The 16,530-nt window shown below is 43.6% G+C and overlaps 1 protein-coding gene across 1 annotated transcript; it reads right to left on the bottom strand.

The window, feature by feature from the left end:
* Positions 1–3,228: 3,228 nt before the first annotated feature.
* Nkx2-8 (NK2 homeobox 8) lies at positions 3,229–4,705 on the bottom strand. The gene is made up of 2 exons (XM_051195879.1): positions 4,443–4,705; positions 3,229–3,837 (listed from the first exon to the last, which is right to left on the bottom strand). The coding sequence occupies exons 1-2, from the start codon at positions 4,591–4,593 to the stop codon at positions 3,281–3,283; spliced, it is 708 nt and encodes a 235-aa protein (XP_051051836.1). The 5' UTR covers positions 4,594–4,705; the 3' UTR covers positions 3,229–3,280.
* Positions 4,706–16,530: the final 11,825 nt, after the last annotated feature.

The following is a 16,530-nucleotide window of genomic DNA, read 5'->3' on the forward strand; positions in this document are numbered from 1 at the left end:
GTACACTGACAGACCCAGGGGAAGCACCCAGGCTGTGTCCCCAGAGCTTGAGATTTGGGAGTCAGGGTTGGATGGGCACAAAACAGAGAGGCAGGAAGATGCTAAAGAACATGGAGGCAAGGGCTAGGGAGATGATCCAGTAATTAATTTGCTTGTTATAGCAAGTGGTAGGTGACAGGGGAATTCTTGGGGTTTCTTGCCATCCAGCCTAGTTGAATCAGGGAGTTCTATGTTCAGTGAGAGACCTTATCTCATGAAACAACTGAAGAAGGCACCTAACATCAACCACTACTCCTACATGCATACATAAACACTGAACATCCCCACACCTACATGTGCACATGCACATAACACACACACACACACACACACACACACACACCTACCACTTACCCTGGACTAAATATTTGCAACCTCTTCAACCTTGAGATGCCACATATGAAAGTGGAGCTGGCAGTATTATCTCTTGAGGAGTTAATGAGTGAATGTGCTATTAGGTGCAAAAGCCTTGGACTACCCTCTGGCATACAAGGGATATTAAAACATGTTAGCAAGTGGCTGGACTCTAAGCAGCTTCAGGAGTGACCCTGACCTGTATAAAATCCTTCCAGCTTGCTCTTCCTGCCTGTTCATATGTAGGGTGGCTGCATGATATATGCAAGGTGACAATTGTTCCCTGAAGGGAAGCTTAGGGATGGCTAAATATGAGTTAAGGTGAGGACATGGACAACAGTAACATTCTTTCAGGTTTACAATTACTTTGTGTTGGTTTCTTATCGGTAAATCAAGATCCCAACACCCCAAATTCACTCTCAATCTCTCTCTCTCTCTCTCTCTCTCTCTCTCTCTCTGTGTGTGTGTGTGTGTGTGTAAGGTTTCTGTGAGATTGGTTGTGAATGCACCTGGAAACAACAAATTTCACTACAAGTTTTCTGAGTGTGAATCTGCCTTGTGACTTTGATGTTGGGTGGCAGGAGAAGGAGACCCTGGTTGTTTTCACAGCTGTTGGCAGAGAGGAGTTGGATTCAGCTTTTGTCAGAACTGAGGAAGAATGACCTTTTGGGTCACAAAGGAAATGGACAGTTTTCTATCCTAAGGTAGATAGGGACAGAATAACAGATACTAACCCCAGTCTCTAAGATGATGTGAGTGCATTTTCCTTTCCCATGAGGTCTTTTATTTCTAAAGGAGGGCCTTTCCATCCAATGGTAAAAAAAAAAAAAAAAAAAAAAAAAAAACGCAGAGCTAAAACTAACAGTTTGTATATTGTGGCTGCAGATACCATTGTCCCCTTCCTGCCCAGAGCACACTGAGCTCACTGAGGGCTTCCTGCTGTGACTCTAATTTGGTTCACCATGTAGGAATTTGATTGTGAATACACTTTCCCTCAAATCTTCCTGGTTAAGACAATCATCACTTTTTTCTGGACACCTCACATTTATAATCCCTATCCACTTCACATATTCCAAAATCTGCTGAACAGGTAGCACTTTTTTCTTAAGTTTCTCCTGAGGACATTGAGGAGTTTATCATAGTCACCAGCAAGTGAAAGATGCTGCTATCCCGTCCCCCTAATCCATGAAGGAAGAACATGGAAGAGCCAAGCACACAGCCAGCTGACCAGAAATCCCAACTCAGGCCTTCCTCAGAAATCCTGTCCTCTTTTTCTCTCATATCTGCTCTGCCAACTCTAACAGGGAAGCTCCTGCTAGGTCCCAATGTATGTCTTACAATGTTGGGGCTCCCTCCCCACCAATCATTTGTTAGAAAGGGGTTTTATGATACAAATTTGATAATCTCCCATGCACATTGGCACTGTTCTAATTGAAGTTGTAAGCCCATAAAATTCAAGCCCTTTGTCTTCCTGAAGGCCACAAGGTTTAAAAAGATACTATTGTCTGGTCTAACACCCACTGCATTGTCTCCAGAGACCGATTAAACAGAGTTCTGAATTGAAACAGTGTGGATTTTGTCTAGGTCCTTTTTGGGCCTGACAATGCCTTTTTCAGTATCCAACACAAAAGGAGGTTTAAGGATGGAGATTCATCCAAGATAGCCACATCCATATGGAAGACAAGGTGGCAGGCAGCTGAAACCCAAACATACCATGCACCCACCCCCATCCCAGGTGACAACATTGTCCCCTCCTCTTCTTCCTCTTTGGTAAAGAAAGCTAGGGCCCCTCATAAGCCCAATGCCTGTTCTTCAGACCTCGTCAGGGGCCTTGTCCCTGTTCCTGGTGGACACCACTCTCCTCCTGTCTTACTGAAATAAGATCATTGCAGCTTTTGAGTCAGTGACTGCCTGTGCTGGAGGATCTTCCTCTCTAATACTCAGGCAAGGAGCAAGTGCAAACTGAGATGTGGAAGAGGAAGAAGACCCCCCCCCATGTGTGCACTGCTGGCAGGGTTCACACATCACAACATGGGATTGCTAAGTGTCCCAGGCCTTCCACTTTCCCCGGGGTCTTTTGGAAGTGGTACCCAGCTCCAGTCTTTGTTTCTTCACTACCCTCCCTGTCCTGTCCCACCACTGCCAGGGGCCACTTGGTTGAGGAGGCAGGAAATGACTGCACATTGAAACACTTGAGCTTAACTGTAGATTCCAAGTTCCTTGATGCTCCACAGTCCACAAGCTCGCTTATCCTGCACTCTAGAAAGAGCTGTGAGTACAGACAGGACTGACCGTGCCTGGTGAGCAAGATTCACTTTGGGTCTTTGAATCATCAGGTTCACTCTGTGGATCTCCAGATTTGCCTCAGTCGCCTCCCTCCATTCACTTTCTTTCCTAAAGCCTCATTGGGACTTCAGTCTGACCTACAATCTAACCGATAGTGGGCCTCAATACTAAAGGCTTGGAGCCAGCGGATTTTCCCAGCTCCAGCCAAGGAAAACCAGTCTCCATTCCTTTAGTGGCAGAAGCACCAGGGACCCAACCCTCCACATTACATTCTAGCACCACAAAGCAAGGGGAAAGAAAATACTCTATTTCTTTTTAAAAATAAGTGGTTTCATACAAGTTGCTATTTAAAAATATACAAATAAGTCTGAAGAAATAAAATCTAGCTTTAGGGTTCGAGGTGGGGGAACAACCAGGAGTCTTGGCAAAAGTACCCTGCACATGTTTTTGCGACTGTTGGTTAGGGCATACCAGGGACCCAGGGCGCAAGAAAGTCCTCCCTCAAGGATAACCGCTCACTTTTAGTGGACCTAGCCTGGGTTGTAGCTTTACAACAAAAGTGTCCCAAGTCCGCGGTGACTCTAGGCACCCCGCGACAGCCTCACCAGTTCCAGGAGACCAGAGCTGGGGGTGCTAAGTGCTGGTAGGCAGGGAAGAGGCCCAGTGCCGAGCCTGGCCCGAAGGCAGCATAGCCCGGCACAGGGCACGCGGTGGCCGGGCGTGCGCTGCACTTGTCCTGGGCCACCGCAAGGGTCCCCTCACCCCTGCCGCTGCAAGGTGGCGTGTCGTGCACTAGCACGGGCACCACCACGCGGTGCAGCAGGCTGGGAGCGGTGTGCGGGTCAACTGGCGCTGCCAGATCGGACGACTCTGTGGTCCCTGGAGCTCGCCCACGCTTCAGCTTGTAGCGATGGTTCTGGAACCAGATCTTGACCTGCGTAGGCGTGAGGCGCAGGAGTCTAGCCAGCTGGTCCCGCTCCGGCGCCGACAGGTAGCGCTGCTGCCTGAAGCGCCTCTCCAACTCCAAGGTCTGGGCTTTGGAGAACAGCACCCGCCGCTTCCTCCTCTTCTCAGCGTCGGAGCCTGGAGATGCTGGCCCGAGGGAAGCCAACTGCGACGGGTCTGTGGGACTTGTCTCCAGGCCGCTCTCATCAGAGGCTGGGAACCAAAAAGCAGACACAGCCTGTTGAGAAGCTGGCCTCTGCCGGTGTCTAGCACCTGCCTCTTACCCTCTTACCCGTCTCCAGCTGCAGGCCCAATTCCCTCGCACCAGAATTTGAGAGCCATTTCTTTTGCTGGGTTCACATCTGGGTGTCCACGTCTCCCACTCCTAGGACCTCATCCATACTACAAATAGTAAATTGCTATGCCTGAGATGACGCCTCCCCAGAGAAACCCACCTTGGGATCCTCCTAAACAAGCTCTGCAACAGTAACTAAGTTGGCAGACCAATTTCCCACCAGCTGGGTCACCAATATGTACTACCTCTGCTTTGCCAAGGTTTGCAAAACATTTAAATATTTAAATGTTCTGACCCTTAGGAATCTCCAGACACAAAAACCCCAGTCTCCCACAGCAGTCCAGGCGCAGGGATCTACTCTCAGGATGCATGGATGTACCACCTGGCAGTTTGAAGACCACACAGCCTCCTGCTTGCCCTAAGACTGAAGAAACCTGACTCTAGGCGGGGATCACTACTCCGGGTCCCTGAACAGGCCTGAGGCTGCCCTCCCTCTCCCCCGCTGCATTCCTGACTCACTCACAGGGATAGTGGCTGCGCTCTGACTCCAGCCAGGCGGCGGTGGTTTGAGAAACGCACGTCTGAGGTTCGCTCCTCATCCGGGGCTGCGCATCCTGATCAGGTAAATTCAGAAGGCTGCGTACGGTGAAGCCCAGGCGTCCAGAGGTGGCCATAGCTAAGGAGGGGAAGATGGAGGGGGCAGGACAGTCTAGGAACCCAGGGCCAGCTGGGGACGCCGCTTCTAAGAGTGGAAGAAGGAGGCGCTCGCCATGCGCTGGCTTCAGGGATGCCAGAGCCTTTACGGAGGAATCCCTGTTTATATAAACGGCCCTCAGCTCAAGTTGGGATTTGAAAACCGAGGTCCCGGTGTCCAGGATGTTAAATACCTGAATGAATGCTGAAGTGAAGCCGGGACAAGTCCGGAAGGTGCCTTCTCCGCCCTCGTCCCGCCCCTCCCGGCCTCCGCCCCTTTGCGCGGGTTACCTCCCAGAGGCCGCAGGAAGCAGCCCTTGGCATTAGCGATTGTCCTATTAGACCAAAGTGGGGACAGATAATGGGGATTGTTACCAGTGAATAACATCTTGGGTGGCGAACAGTGACCGTGGTCCTCGCGATCGAGCCCCAAACTTCCTCCTCCCAGGCCTGGGCCGGGTGGTAGCGTTGGAAATTGGAGTATATGTGTGTGACTTATTATTCCTTGTTTGTTATATTCCAGAGCTTGCTTGAGGGAATGATAGTTGCTCACAATTACTTGGAAAGTGATTTACAACACTACTGGCATACTCGCCCCACCCACATCCCCCTCTGGAGCTCCCCTTAGAGAACTGAGGGTGACCATTGGCCTGATCTTTCTAGCAAGCATGCCAGAGTGTCCTGGACCCATCCCTGTCTCCCCTGGCCCGGAGGTGGGGGGGGGGAGGCGGAGACAGCAAAATTCAGGCCTCTTGTTTCCTAAACGCCTGTTCTCCATGGGTCATGAATCTGGGGCTCTGTGGCCGAGCTTCACGAAGCTGGACCTAGATCCATTCGATGACTTATGGGTGGCAGAATTTTCTAGGGCGGCCTAGACATCATCACTGCCCCTTAACTCCCTGTCTTCCAAGTTAGTTCTCATTTCTGAGCTAGCAGCATAGGAAGGGGCAGTGATCTGTTCCACTCGCAGTGTAGCAGACCACAGCACAGCTGCCTGGCCTCACATCAGAATGGGCAGATAGGCAGAATTAGCATCAGGCCAGGCCTGCCCAAAACAAAATGTGCCCGGGAAAGAGATTCCTCCCAGATCCGCTAGTCCCCACCGAGACAGAGAAAATTATCTACGTGAAAGGTGCGTGGAGCTGCCAAGAGCAGGCACATTCTGTTGGCCTAGCCTTGCTCTGGTTTCAGTCTAGTTCTGGACTTGCGGTCTCAGAAGCCTCTTTCCCTCAACTAGTGGTTTGTGTATCTAGTTTCTAAATTTTAGGGGTGAGATATGCTTTTGGGCAGCCACACCCCAAAAAAACCTGGCTCAGCTGGGGCTGAATTCGAACCTGACTGGACGTGGCTCCTGGGCTCCACCCAGCCTGTCTGCCTTCCCCAACTATGGTCCTACCAAGCTTGTTGGGGTGCCCTGGCTGCACCGCACTGGGTGGTCGGGAGGAGGCTAGCCCACTACAGGCTAACTGCTAGGCTGCAAACAAAGGGGAAATGGAGCTGGGACGGCCGGACCTGTTGGAAGCATTTGTTCCAGCAAAGGTTTTGCATTTGTTGAGTCCGGAATAATGCGTGATTGACGTCTGCTCACAAAGCGCTTTAGCTCGCTGGGATAAATCGGAGCTTGTCCGGTGTTGTCATGGTTTTCAATGGGATTCAATGGGATTGGGAGATCGATCGACTCTGCTGGCCGTCTTTCTGTGGCCCTGGCAATAGATTTATTAGTTATGTCTTTTTAAATAAGATTAGATTGAAATGACCGTGCTGACTCAGGGCTGTGCAGTCAAGACCCAGGCAGGAGAAAGCAGTTAGGGAGGCAACCTCTGAACTTGGAGGCTGCCCAGGTGGGGCAGCATTCTAGCTCTGCCTCTAGCTACCTTTAATCACTCTTGAGATTCTCTCCCTCTCTCACCTTCTCATCCTCCCTAACTTGATGAATAGATCCGGTCATTTCTGAGACTATCCGTTTTAGAATCTCATTCCCTTGGAATTTCACAGTATAGTCCCATCTGTACCGTGATGTGTTGTCAGTGAACTCTGATTCCACCTTCTGCGGGACTTCCTAGGAGAGGATTAGTCAACCTTTGAGTTTGTGAAGGACCCTCCACAGGACTGGGGCAGGGCATTTAACAATTTTAAGAAGAACCGTGTTAGGGAAGGTACAAGAGTCTTCCTTGGAATGACTGACCTCCTTAGCCTTTTAATCTATTTACCATCCTAAGACTGCACTGATGTGTAGAAATAAGTAATGACACTCTCCAGCTCTGGAGAGCTCTTCAGCACCAAATATTTACTTTTACTCTTACTGTTTGGCTCCCAAGCAGAGATCCATTCCTATGCAGCAGTTGCATCTGAGAGAGAACTTGGATTTGGGGCAAATTTCTAATATCACTCTCACTTCATATTCTTGGTCCGGGAGCAGTGTTTCCAAGGTCTTGCATGAAAGTGTTTGTCCTGGGAACCCCACACCTCTTGGCCACACAAAGCCCAGTCATCCTCCTGCTTAAAAACGCTCTTGAACACTCACCTTCTTTTCAAGTCTTTTCTGAAACTTGACACCCATTCTTTCCCAGAATCAGCACCCAAGGACACCCTAGGAGGTTGTTGTTCCATACAAACTGTACCTTCTGAAAAAAAAAAATGGAGAAGGGGAAATTCTTAGTGGAAGAGGTTCTCTTTATTGCCTCTTCATCTCAAAGACCCAAAGACTTGAGAGTAGAAAATGTTTGGACACCCAGCCAGTAGGAAAAGTAGAGATAGCCATAACTTTTTCCTATATGGGAGATACATGTGTATGTATCCCTGCCCAATCCCACACACAAGAATTCTTGGGATTATAAATTAAAATCTCTCTAATAGGGCATTCTCTCCAGATTTTCAAATGTTGGTTGGTGTTCCAGTCTGCAATGCAGCATAGTTGTTAGTATTATTACTTAACTGTAAGGATTTGTTTCCCTGCAGTTGGGTCTAGTACACCCCAATTGGAGTGAGTTTTAATTTCTTTTTTGGAGGGAAGATAGTCTGATACAGTGTGTTTAAGCCATCCACACCAACCATCCGTTCAAGTTTTACCCAAGGTGCTCATCACTGCAGGATGCTTAAGACTAAGAAGTTCCAAAATGAAACTGAAATATTTTGATCATTTGGGGAAAATTGTGTCTGTATCTCATGTTGTGTTTCGAATCCTTCCTCCTCTCCCCCCCTTTTTTTCTGCTTCACAAATTCCTGCACTACTGTGCTACTACGGAATCCTCTTGACAGATGGAGGGCCTTCCACTACCAGGGCATTTTCCCTCCTAGCAACAGCTTCCCCATCTTTATCAGTTGTCTGGTTAAAATAGCAAAAGGAAAATGAAAATGGGCCATTGGTCATTGGTCATGGGTCCAAGAAGTGTCAGATGATGATCTTGGTCAGTTGTAAGACAGAAAGGAGAGGCAGCATTTAAGATCTCTTCACTTTTTATTCTGAAAGCTAGTTGCTACAACATGCAAACATCTCTCTTCTAATGGCTGACAATCACTTGCTTGGTGATATACCCAGCCTGGTTTCAGGTCTTTCCTAATTGTGTTGATGATGTATATACAAATGGCAAAGGGCAACAGCTACTTATAGGCTGGGAATTTGATCCATCTTTAAAACTGGCTTTCAATTTTATTTTATTGCTTAGCATCAAGTGACAAGATCTGAGCCTCTCTACATTCAGTCTCTTAAGAAAATACTTTTTCATCCATGTTACTGTTGTTCTTGGTCTCTAAGAACAGCTTTTTTTTTCTTTTATGTTCAACTACTGAACTAAGCAGACAATGTACACACACACACACACACACACACACACACACACACACACTGGGTAAAATGGTGAATTTAAAACTGTGTTTAATTACATACCCCTGTGCTCTATTTCCTAAAGCCCTAAATAGCTTTTAATTTTAAGGTGTTTATTTGTTACTCTCCTGACTTTATTCATGCCTTCCAGTGGCATAAAAATATTTGTGCTGACATGATTTGTAAGTTGTCAAAATCAAAATAACTATATAATATGGAAAAGTGTTATGCCAAATGTTATTTGTCTAGATCTAAAATTCTTACTTTTGTTTCATCTTTTTTGTTGTTGTTAAAAGTACATTGTTAGCTGGGAAACCAGCATAGGCCCTACCCTGAATGTGGGTGTTAGTTAGGAGGACTGGGCAGTCTATGGGGCCTCTGGTAGTGGATCAGTATTTAGCTAGCCCTAGTATACAAAGAGACTCTGGGAGCCCATTCCACATAGAGGGATACTCTCTCAGCCTAGACACACAGGGGATGGCTTAGGCCCTGCTCCAAATGATATGACAGACTTTGCAGATCCTCCATGGAAGGCCTCACCCTCCCTGGGAGCAGAAAGGAAATGGGATGGGGGTCAGGGGGCAGGGGATGAGGGGAGGATGAGGAAACTGGTATTGACATATAAAAGAAGCTTGTTTCAAATTTAAATAAAATATTATCATAAAAGTACATTGTTAAAGATATAAATATAATTTGACTGGCATAAATATGATTGTAAAATACAGAGTTATGAGTCTTACATAATAAAAGCTCCAGGCCTCAGATCATACTCAGTGTTATATATGGATCATGTATAGTGTTATTGACAAGAAAGACTGACTAGTACCTTGCACAGTCTAATTTACTGTACATGCTGAAAACCAAATACTAACACTTCAGTTGAAGCCATTTAAGAAAAAAAAAAACAAGCTACTCATACATTATAAAAAACATTATAATGAGGACCTTAAAAATAGCTCTAAAATCAGTTTCAAAAATCTGTCTACATTATTAAAGTGAGACACTATTTCTTGTTACTGGCAGCAGTTTAAACCACAGACCACACCAGTCATTCAAGATAAGTGTTTGTTGATAATTTATTAAGGTGATTTGTCAAGGACTAAAGATTCAGACACTCAATTTTAACAGCACCCATAGAATGTATGTCACTTCAAGTTTCAAATATTTGAGAATGTCTCACTGTGCACTCACACTTGTATTTTTTCCTGAGTCAGGAGAATTGGAGCCTTAAGGAGAGCCTTAATTAGTTGGAGAATAAAGTGAACCAAAAAAAAAAAAAAAAAAAAAAAAAAAAAAAGAAAGAAAAAGAAAGAAAAAAAGAAAAAGAAAAAGAGGGCCCCTTTAATATAGATAGTATTTGAAAGAAGTATTAGAAAGTATCAGAAAGAAATATTAAGCCTAAAAAGGGAGTAAGTATTCACTTAAAGATATAGGCTCAGTCTGATCTGATGAACTCTGAGTAGAAAAGTGTGAACGGAATATTTCAGATGACAGTGAGGCTTCCCCACCCCCACCCCGAGCCCAGTTGTTATGTTTCTAAAAATTAACTATAGTAGATAAACTTTGGATTTCAAACTCTCTCAACTTGTGCTATTTAGTTGACTCTTCAATTGTCCTTTGGAAAAATCTTTTTCTTCATCCCAGGGAAGGTGGGAAAGTGTTCAACAGGAGCCTCAAATGACAGCCTGGAGATGTCCTACAACAAAATGAGAAAAAAAAAAACAAAAACCTGTATCTGTGCCCTGCAGCTCTGGGAACCCCTTACCCAGCAAAGGTGGCTGCTGCCTTTGTGTTCTTGATTAAATGGGTGTTTACACTGAAGTCACATACCGCACAAAGGAAGCAACACAAAATAAAAATGTCCTCCGTGTTCTGTTTTTCAATCATTTGTGTGAAGGAGGCTCTTGGCCTTTATCACTGTCGGTGAAAAGTCGCTCATTGGAAGAGACATTCCACTCACCCTGCTTCTTGCTCGGGGAGCTTGCCATGGAAACTGCCTCTGGACCCCACAGGCAAGTACAGAAATGGCAAGGCTACACACTGAGCATATTAGGTTTAGCTTTATCAAAGACAGGAATGAAGAAAGGTATTTAGAACTTCTTAAGAAACATATTATTTCTGTTGGTCTTTTATTGAACCAGTAAATAAATAGTAAAACACAACAAAAACAAAAAAAATCCCACCATCATCAACAACAAAACCAACCCAAGACAGCTGTAAAATGAACTTACTCCAATTTCTCAGAAATTACTTGATCTAATCACATTCTCCCAAATTCTAAATTATATGTAACATATATTTATACAATTTTTATGTCTGATAAAACAATAGTTCTTACAGATGGTTTTTTAAATGATAGTTTCATTATCTCAAAGATAATAAATTTATCATTTGTACATATTTATGTTTTCTGAATTGATTTGAGATTTAATTAAGTGAAACACATAAAAACCCTAGAGTTCCTTCTCCTGCATTTGTTTCTTGTATAATGGCTATAATGGTTCCCTCCTTAAATACTGCTGGCTTATCCTTACAACATCACACTTTGCTTTGTCATGTGGAACCTGAGAAGATTTTCATTGTATTTTTTTCTATTTCATTGTCTTGACAAGCTCTCATTTCACTTATAACCAGGGTTCTCCCCTTATAACTTAAAACTCCAGGGTTCTCCCCCAGGGTTTCCAGCCCCTCTTTCCAGTTCTTTCCAGCCATGGTCCACCTGAACTGGGGTAACAAGCATCAGTGACAGACACACCCACCCTTGAGCATCGTGTCTTCATTGCTTATTTGCACTACCAGTTCATCATACTGCATCAGTCTGCTCAAATTGGACCTACTACCCTAGATGGCTATAGCATCACCATATACACACACACACACAGTTTGGATCTGTAACCCAAACACAGTTGTTCTCTTGGTCCATGGAAGTAGATGCATGTTTGGGCGATTTGCATCACAGTTGCTTCTTTGGTTTTGCTGCTTGAAAACAAAATCGAGAACTTACTTTTTTTTTTTTTTAAATGTAAACACCACAAAGAAGCAACATGTGATGACACATAGAACAGAAATAAGAGAAGACTCACTGATTGCCCTGAAAGTCATAAACAGTTATGCAAATATTACCAGAAGGTGAAGACAAAGTTCCTCTGTAGGTTTACTCTGCTATATTCTGTTTAAACAGAAGCACTTTATCTTGCTGAAGAGCAGCTGTCTCCCATCTCAACAATTTCTAATTCCTGGGGATAGGGATTCTGTAAGAGCTCAGGCAACTCAGTGAAGGGGGAAAAAGAATATGAGTGTAGCATACTTTTGCCTTAGGGTCAGACAGTTTACTTGGTAACCGATAGTTACTTTGAAAATCTGCGTTTCTAAAACTATTCCCTTTCAATCCCGACTTCATTAAAGAGGACTTTTTGAGCCACAGAAAAGTGTGGCAAAAATGCCTGTGAATCAGGGATTGTTTCAGAGTGTGTTATACTTGGCTGAACTACTGGAGCATAGCACAGAGTAATTGCCACGGACCAGAAATTTCTTTTAATAAATTTGCCCTCTACCCTGAATTGTTGTTCCCATTAGGCCAAAGGAATATCTCAAAACAACTTTAGAAGGAGAAAATTAAATGTAACATGGGCTTAAAGTTAAGCATTTTATTGCTATGCAGCATAAAATGATCTTACATTATTGAGCCTTGCAGAAGCCCTGATGCTAGAACTCCAATCACACAATCAGCAAGCCCTCCACACTGGTAAATTTGCTCTTCTGGTTTCTACTATAAGGATATAATAAACACTAATCTGGTTTTATGAATTTAATTATTTATTTTCCAGACCAATAAGAAAAGCACTCAACTTTCTCTTTTCAAGATTCAGGATTTTTGTTATTGAGATTTTTTTTTCTGTTATTCAAATCCTGGAAAAGTCAGAGCAAATCCTGATTGCCCCATCAGTTGACAGATCACAAGGATGTTCCTAAGGGCAGGCTGGGATGGGGAGTAACACCTGCTAGGGAAAATGTGCATAATCAATGTGAGGTACAGGTGACAGAGTGAAGAAAGGGACAGAAGGAGGTCAAAGTGAGACAGTGACCACTGCCTGTGGCAGTTTGGTGATCTGTGAAAGCTAGCCTGGCCTAAAAGGGTAGAAAGGAAATAGAAGACAGTGCAGAATCAGGTTGAACATTTATGGACCACAATACCCACCATGAAGCAGAGAGATGACTTTGTGGTTTTGTTCAGACACCAGCTTAGGGTGGCTAATTTTTAGGGATCCCATTGTGGTTTTGTTCACATCTCAGTGACCAGCATGTGATTTCATGTGATTTAAGTTGTGTTTGTTTCCAAACAGCTTAGTCCCTTACAATGCTAATTGGGTGGCACAGAAACCCCTTTAGAAGGTGCAGTTTTGAAAGGTTAAATCTCTTTAGCAATGAACATAGATTGAAAACCAGTTAAAAGCCACTGAGAACAAATGAGTCTTAAATCGGGATGAAACAAAGGGAAGGTGGGGGCACATCCCCTAATGTCAATAGGCAGAAAGCCCCACGTGCACAATGGGCTTGGGAGCGACCACCCAAGGTGATTTCAGTCCATTCTGGAGGCTGACAGAGACCTGGACCCCATGGCTTGGCTAGGCCAGCCACCCAGAGTCCTATCAGGATGAACAGAAAATTGTCTCATTCCATGCTACATTGTATCCACAAACATTTTTTTCTTCTTCTTCCAAGCACAACAAAAATATCAATAGGTTTGTTTGCTGGCTGCTATGGTGAGCTGTCACATTCTCAGGGAAAAAGAAGCCTATTAATGAGACTGATGAACACTAACTAGACTAGAGTCAATTGAGTTACACAAATATACAACCCGTGCATCCCCACCACAAGGCTGCCACCCACATAGTTTTATTATCAGTAGCATACAGGTCTCTCTCTCCAGGCAAAATTTTGAATTGTAATCCACAAATACAAAGAATATAACTCGTGAGAACCAGACATTGAGTTAACACTAAAACCCATCTAATCAAGCATAAGGAATAGCAAACACTAGGCAATCTTAGTTTTCTTTCTAACACCCACTATATTTTGGAATCACATAGAGAGACTAGACCTGGATTTAATATCTGGGCCACACAATAATGCCTGAATCAAGTTGCACAATTTCTTTCCACAAGTTTCTTTACATTTAAACTAGACATAACAATTCACACAGATTGTTCTGGTTATTAGTGAGGTATTGTGTGTAAAGTGCCAGGCACAGTGCTTCCCCACATTTAGTAAGCACTCTATTAATTATGGTGATTATTGCTATTATGCTAAGGGGGTTGGGGAAGTGGGATTTATAAGGAGAAACAGGGTTTTACCTTCATATTGTCTTGTGATAAGTTTGGGTTCATTAGTCACAGAACTGAAAAGAACTTTAGCTTAGCCCTTCCCTTCCAGAAGAAGAACACACACACACACACACACACACACACACACACACACACACTGAGAGAGAGAGAGAGAGAGAGAGAGAGAGAGAGAGAGAGAGAGAGAGAGAGAGAGAGAGAGAATAAACTGAATGTGGGTGATTTGATCAGTATTTCAAGAGCCAAATTGGGGCTCAGAATTCCTTAGCTTATGGCTCTTTGTCCTCAAGTATTCTCTATACTGTGAGTCCAGCTTTCTTCTCCAAACAGAGTAAGAAAACAAATGTTGCCTCTGGAAAAGATGTCTCAAACCTAACAACATCACCCACACACACCCTCCCCTTCAGGTGTTCTGCTCTAGGACTCATTGCTCCTCATCTAGCAAACTGCCAACTGCACAGGCTCTCACCAGACTAGAGCAAGGAGAAGGACTGGACCTCTGATGTTTTCACTTTAATGTGCCTTCAAAGTTGCTTCACCACCCCACCCCCCACCCCGCAGCATCTTCTCTGTGTTTAGGGATGTACATAAGTAAAGTCCTTTCCCTTTAGCACATATGAAGCACTAAGTAAGAATTTACTCAGGTGAATTAGGAGTAAGTGTATTTGTCTAGAAAGGAACATAAGCAGAGTGATTGCCTTAGAAAAGCAAAGGAAAATATAGTAAGGTTAAAGGGGCTGCAGGAAAGGAAGCTTTTTTTGATCCACTAGAGACAATTTAGAGGCTGAAAACTGGTGCTGCTCACTTCCTGGAAGACGTGCAAATGATCTGGGAAGATTTGCCTGCCCTCCAGAGGCTGGAGAGTAAGCTCTACTATGAGAAGTGAGTGCCCTACCAGCCATCCCTTAAAACCCAGACACATTCTACCCCATTCTTATGGTCAAAAGTGTTTCCCTCTTAGCTGCTCCTTGAATATTTCAAGCTTGCACATCCCTCTTTCTTACTGGATTGTGAGCTTCTCCAGAACCCTGCTCTGCACATCTTTTGTAGTCTCCCCAAAAATGTTTGTTCTTTACTTTTCGAGAGGGTTTGTTAGTACAAAAATAAAGTACTGACTGTAAGACCCATGGGTTGTTTTAGATATTAAAAACATTGCATCACAAATAACTATACTAGTGTGTTACCCTCGAGTATCTAATTGGATGGGAATGAGTGTGACCATTTCCCATCCAACAGAACAGTATAAAACCACTTCCTGCTTGAGGTGTGGAATATCACAGGCAAGATTAGAAAGAGCACCCCTTTTGGAAGTAAGGCAATCCCTTGACTCTCAGAGCAAGATCAAGGGGGCTTTGCCATTTGCACTCAAAAGTTCTTTCCCCTTGAACTGAGTAAGACACAATAGATGATAACAGCTGATTCAGAATAGTTAGCAGTCTAGGGTATAAATATGTAAACATGGCTAAGTATGTATTTAGACAATTTAAAAGTGTGTCTCATTTACCCAATTATAAACAGCTGTCTGAGAGCAATTACGATTTATCATGTAAATGCTTATTTGCATAATTTAAAATATGAATATTATTTGCTTGATAAAGACTGTAAATAAATGGCAACCCGAACTTTCTCATGCTTAGAGTTTTATATCATTTCTAGGGAACAGAAAAAGGAGCATTTTCTTCAAAATGACACCTAATTTTAGTAATTCTAGAAGTTCTAAATAACCACTAATTCAATGGGAAAGGGGCAAAAGTTTTAAAATAAGCATGGCTGACTGAGAAGTGGTAGAAAAGGTCATACTCCTCTGCTAGTGTACTTCAGGAACTTTTCTATACAAGGATGGTGAATTGTCTAACAGTTATTTGTACTGAAGGTAAAAGTTTTAGGGTAATTAGAAATTGAATTTTGTTCTGTAACTTGACAGTTTCCTGATAATACCTCATTCTCTGGAAGTGTGGATTAATAAATGATTATATTTCTAAGTATACTAAGGAACATTTTTATTTTAAAAAGATAACTATTAGGCCAGGCATGGTAGCACACACCTTTAATTCTAGCATTCTGGCCTTTGTGCATTCTAGGTAAATTCTTCTTATTTATTCTATTTTTCCTTTATTCTTTCTTTATTTCTTTCCTTGTGAGTGTGGGTGTGTGCAGGAATGTGTTGTGATATGGAGATCAGAGGATAACTTGCAGTAGTCAACTTCCTATCTTGTAAATTTGAGAGCTTTTACCTAATGGACCATCTTGCCAGTTCCTAGGCAAATTTCCTACCACTGAGCTACATCCCAAGCCACAGTTCTCCTTGGGTAACATCAGTCATTATATGTAGGACTCTATTGACTTAGGGATGGAGGCAAGGCAACTCAGCAGACAACTTTACATCATGGCTTGAAGAAAAAGAGAGAGAGAGAAGAATGGCCTGAGCCATCACTATTTTAAAAAAAGCCTCAAATGACTTGACCACTCTACCTCTGGCCTCACCTCTTAAAGCTTTGTACCACCAGTCAGCAGCACCTAGCTAGGGACCAGTACAAGCTATGGCAACTGTGTTTCCAATAAGAATCACATTCATAGATTCCAAAGGGTAAAATTTAAATATATCTCTTTGGAGGAGACACCATAATCCAACTCTTGACATTAGTGGAAAACTAATATACAAATAAAGTGAGTAAATGAACCTGAAACATTTGGATTATGTGTTTGTTGCTTTTCTGTTGCTGTGATAAAATATCATGGCCCAAAACAGAAAA

This window comes from Phodopus roborovskii, unplaced genomic scaffold (genome assembly GCF_943737965.1).
Source record: "Phodopus roborovskii unplaced genomic scaffold, PHOROB, whole genome shotgun sequence".
NCBI classification, from domain to species: domain Eukaryota; kingdom Metazoa; phylum Chordata; class Mammalia; order Rodentia; family Cricetidae; genus Phodopus; species Phodopus roborovskii.

Bases quoted from the DNA above. Each gene is read 5' to 3' on its own strand.
- Nkx2-8 (XM_051195879.1), bottom strand. From the start codon at position 4,593: ATGGCCACCTCTGGACGCCTGGGCTTCACCGTACGCAGCCTTCTGAAT. The intron at 3,838-4,442 runs GTGAGTGAGTCA...TTTGGTTCCCAG, and splicing joins AGAGCGCAGCCACTATCCCT to CCTCTGATGAGAGCGGCCTG.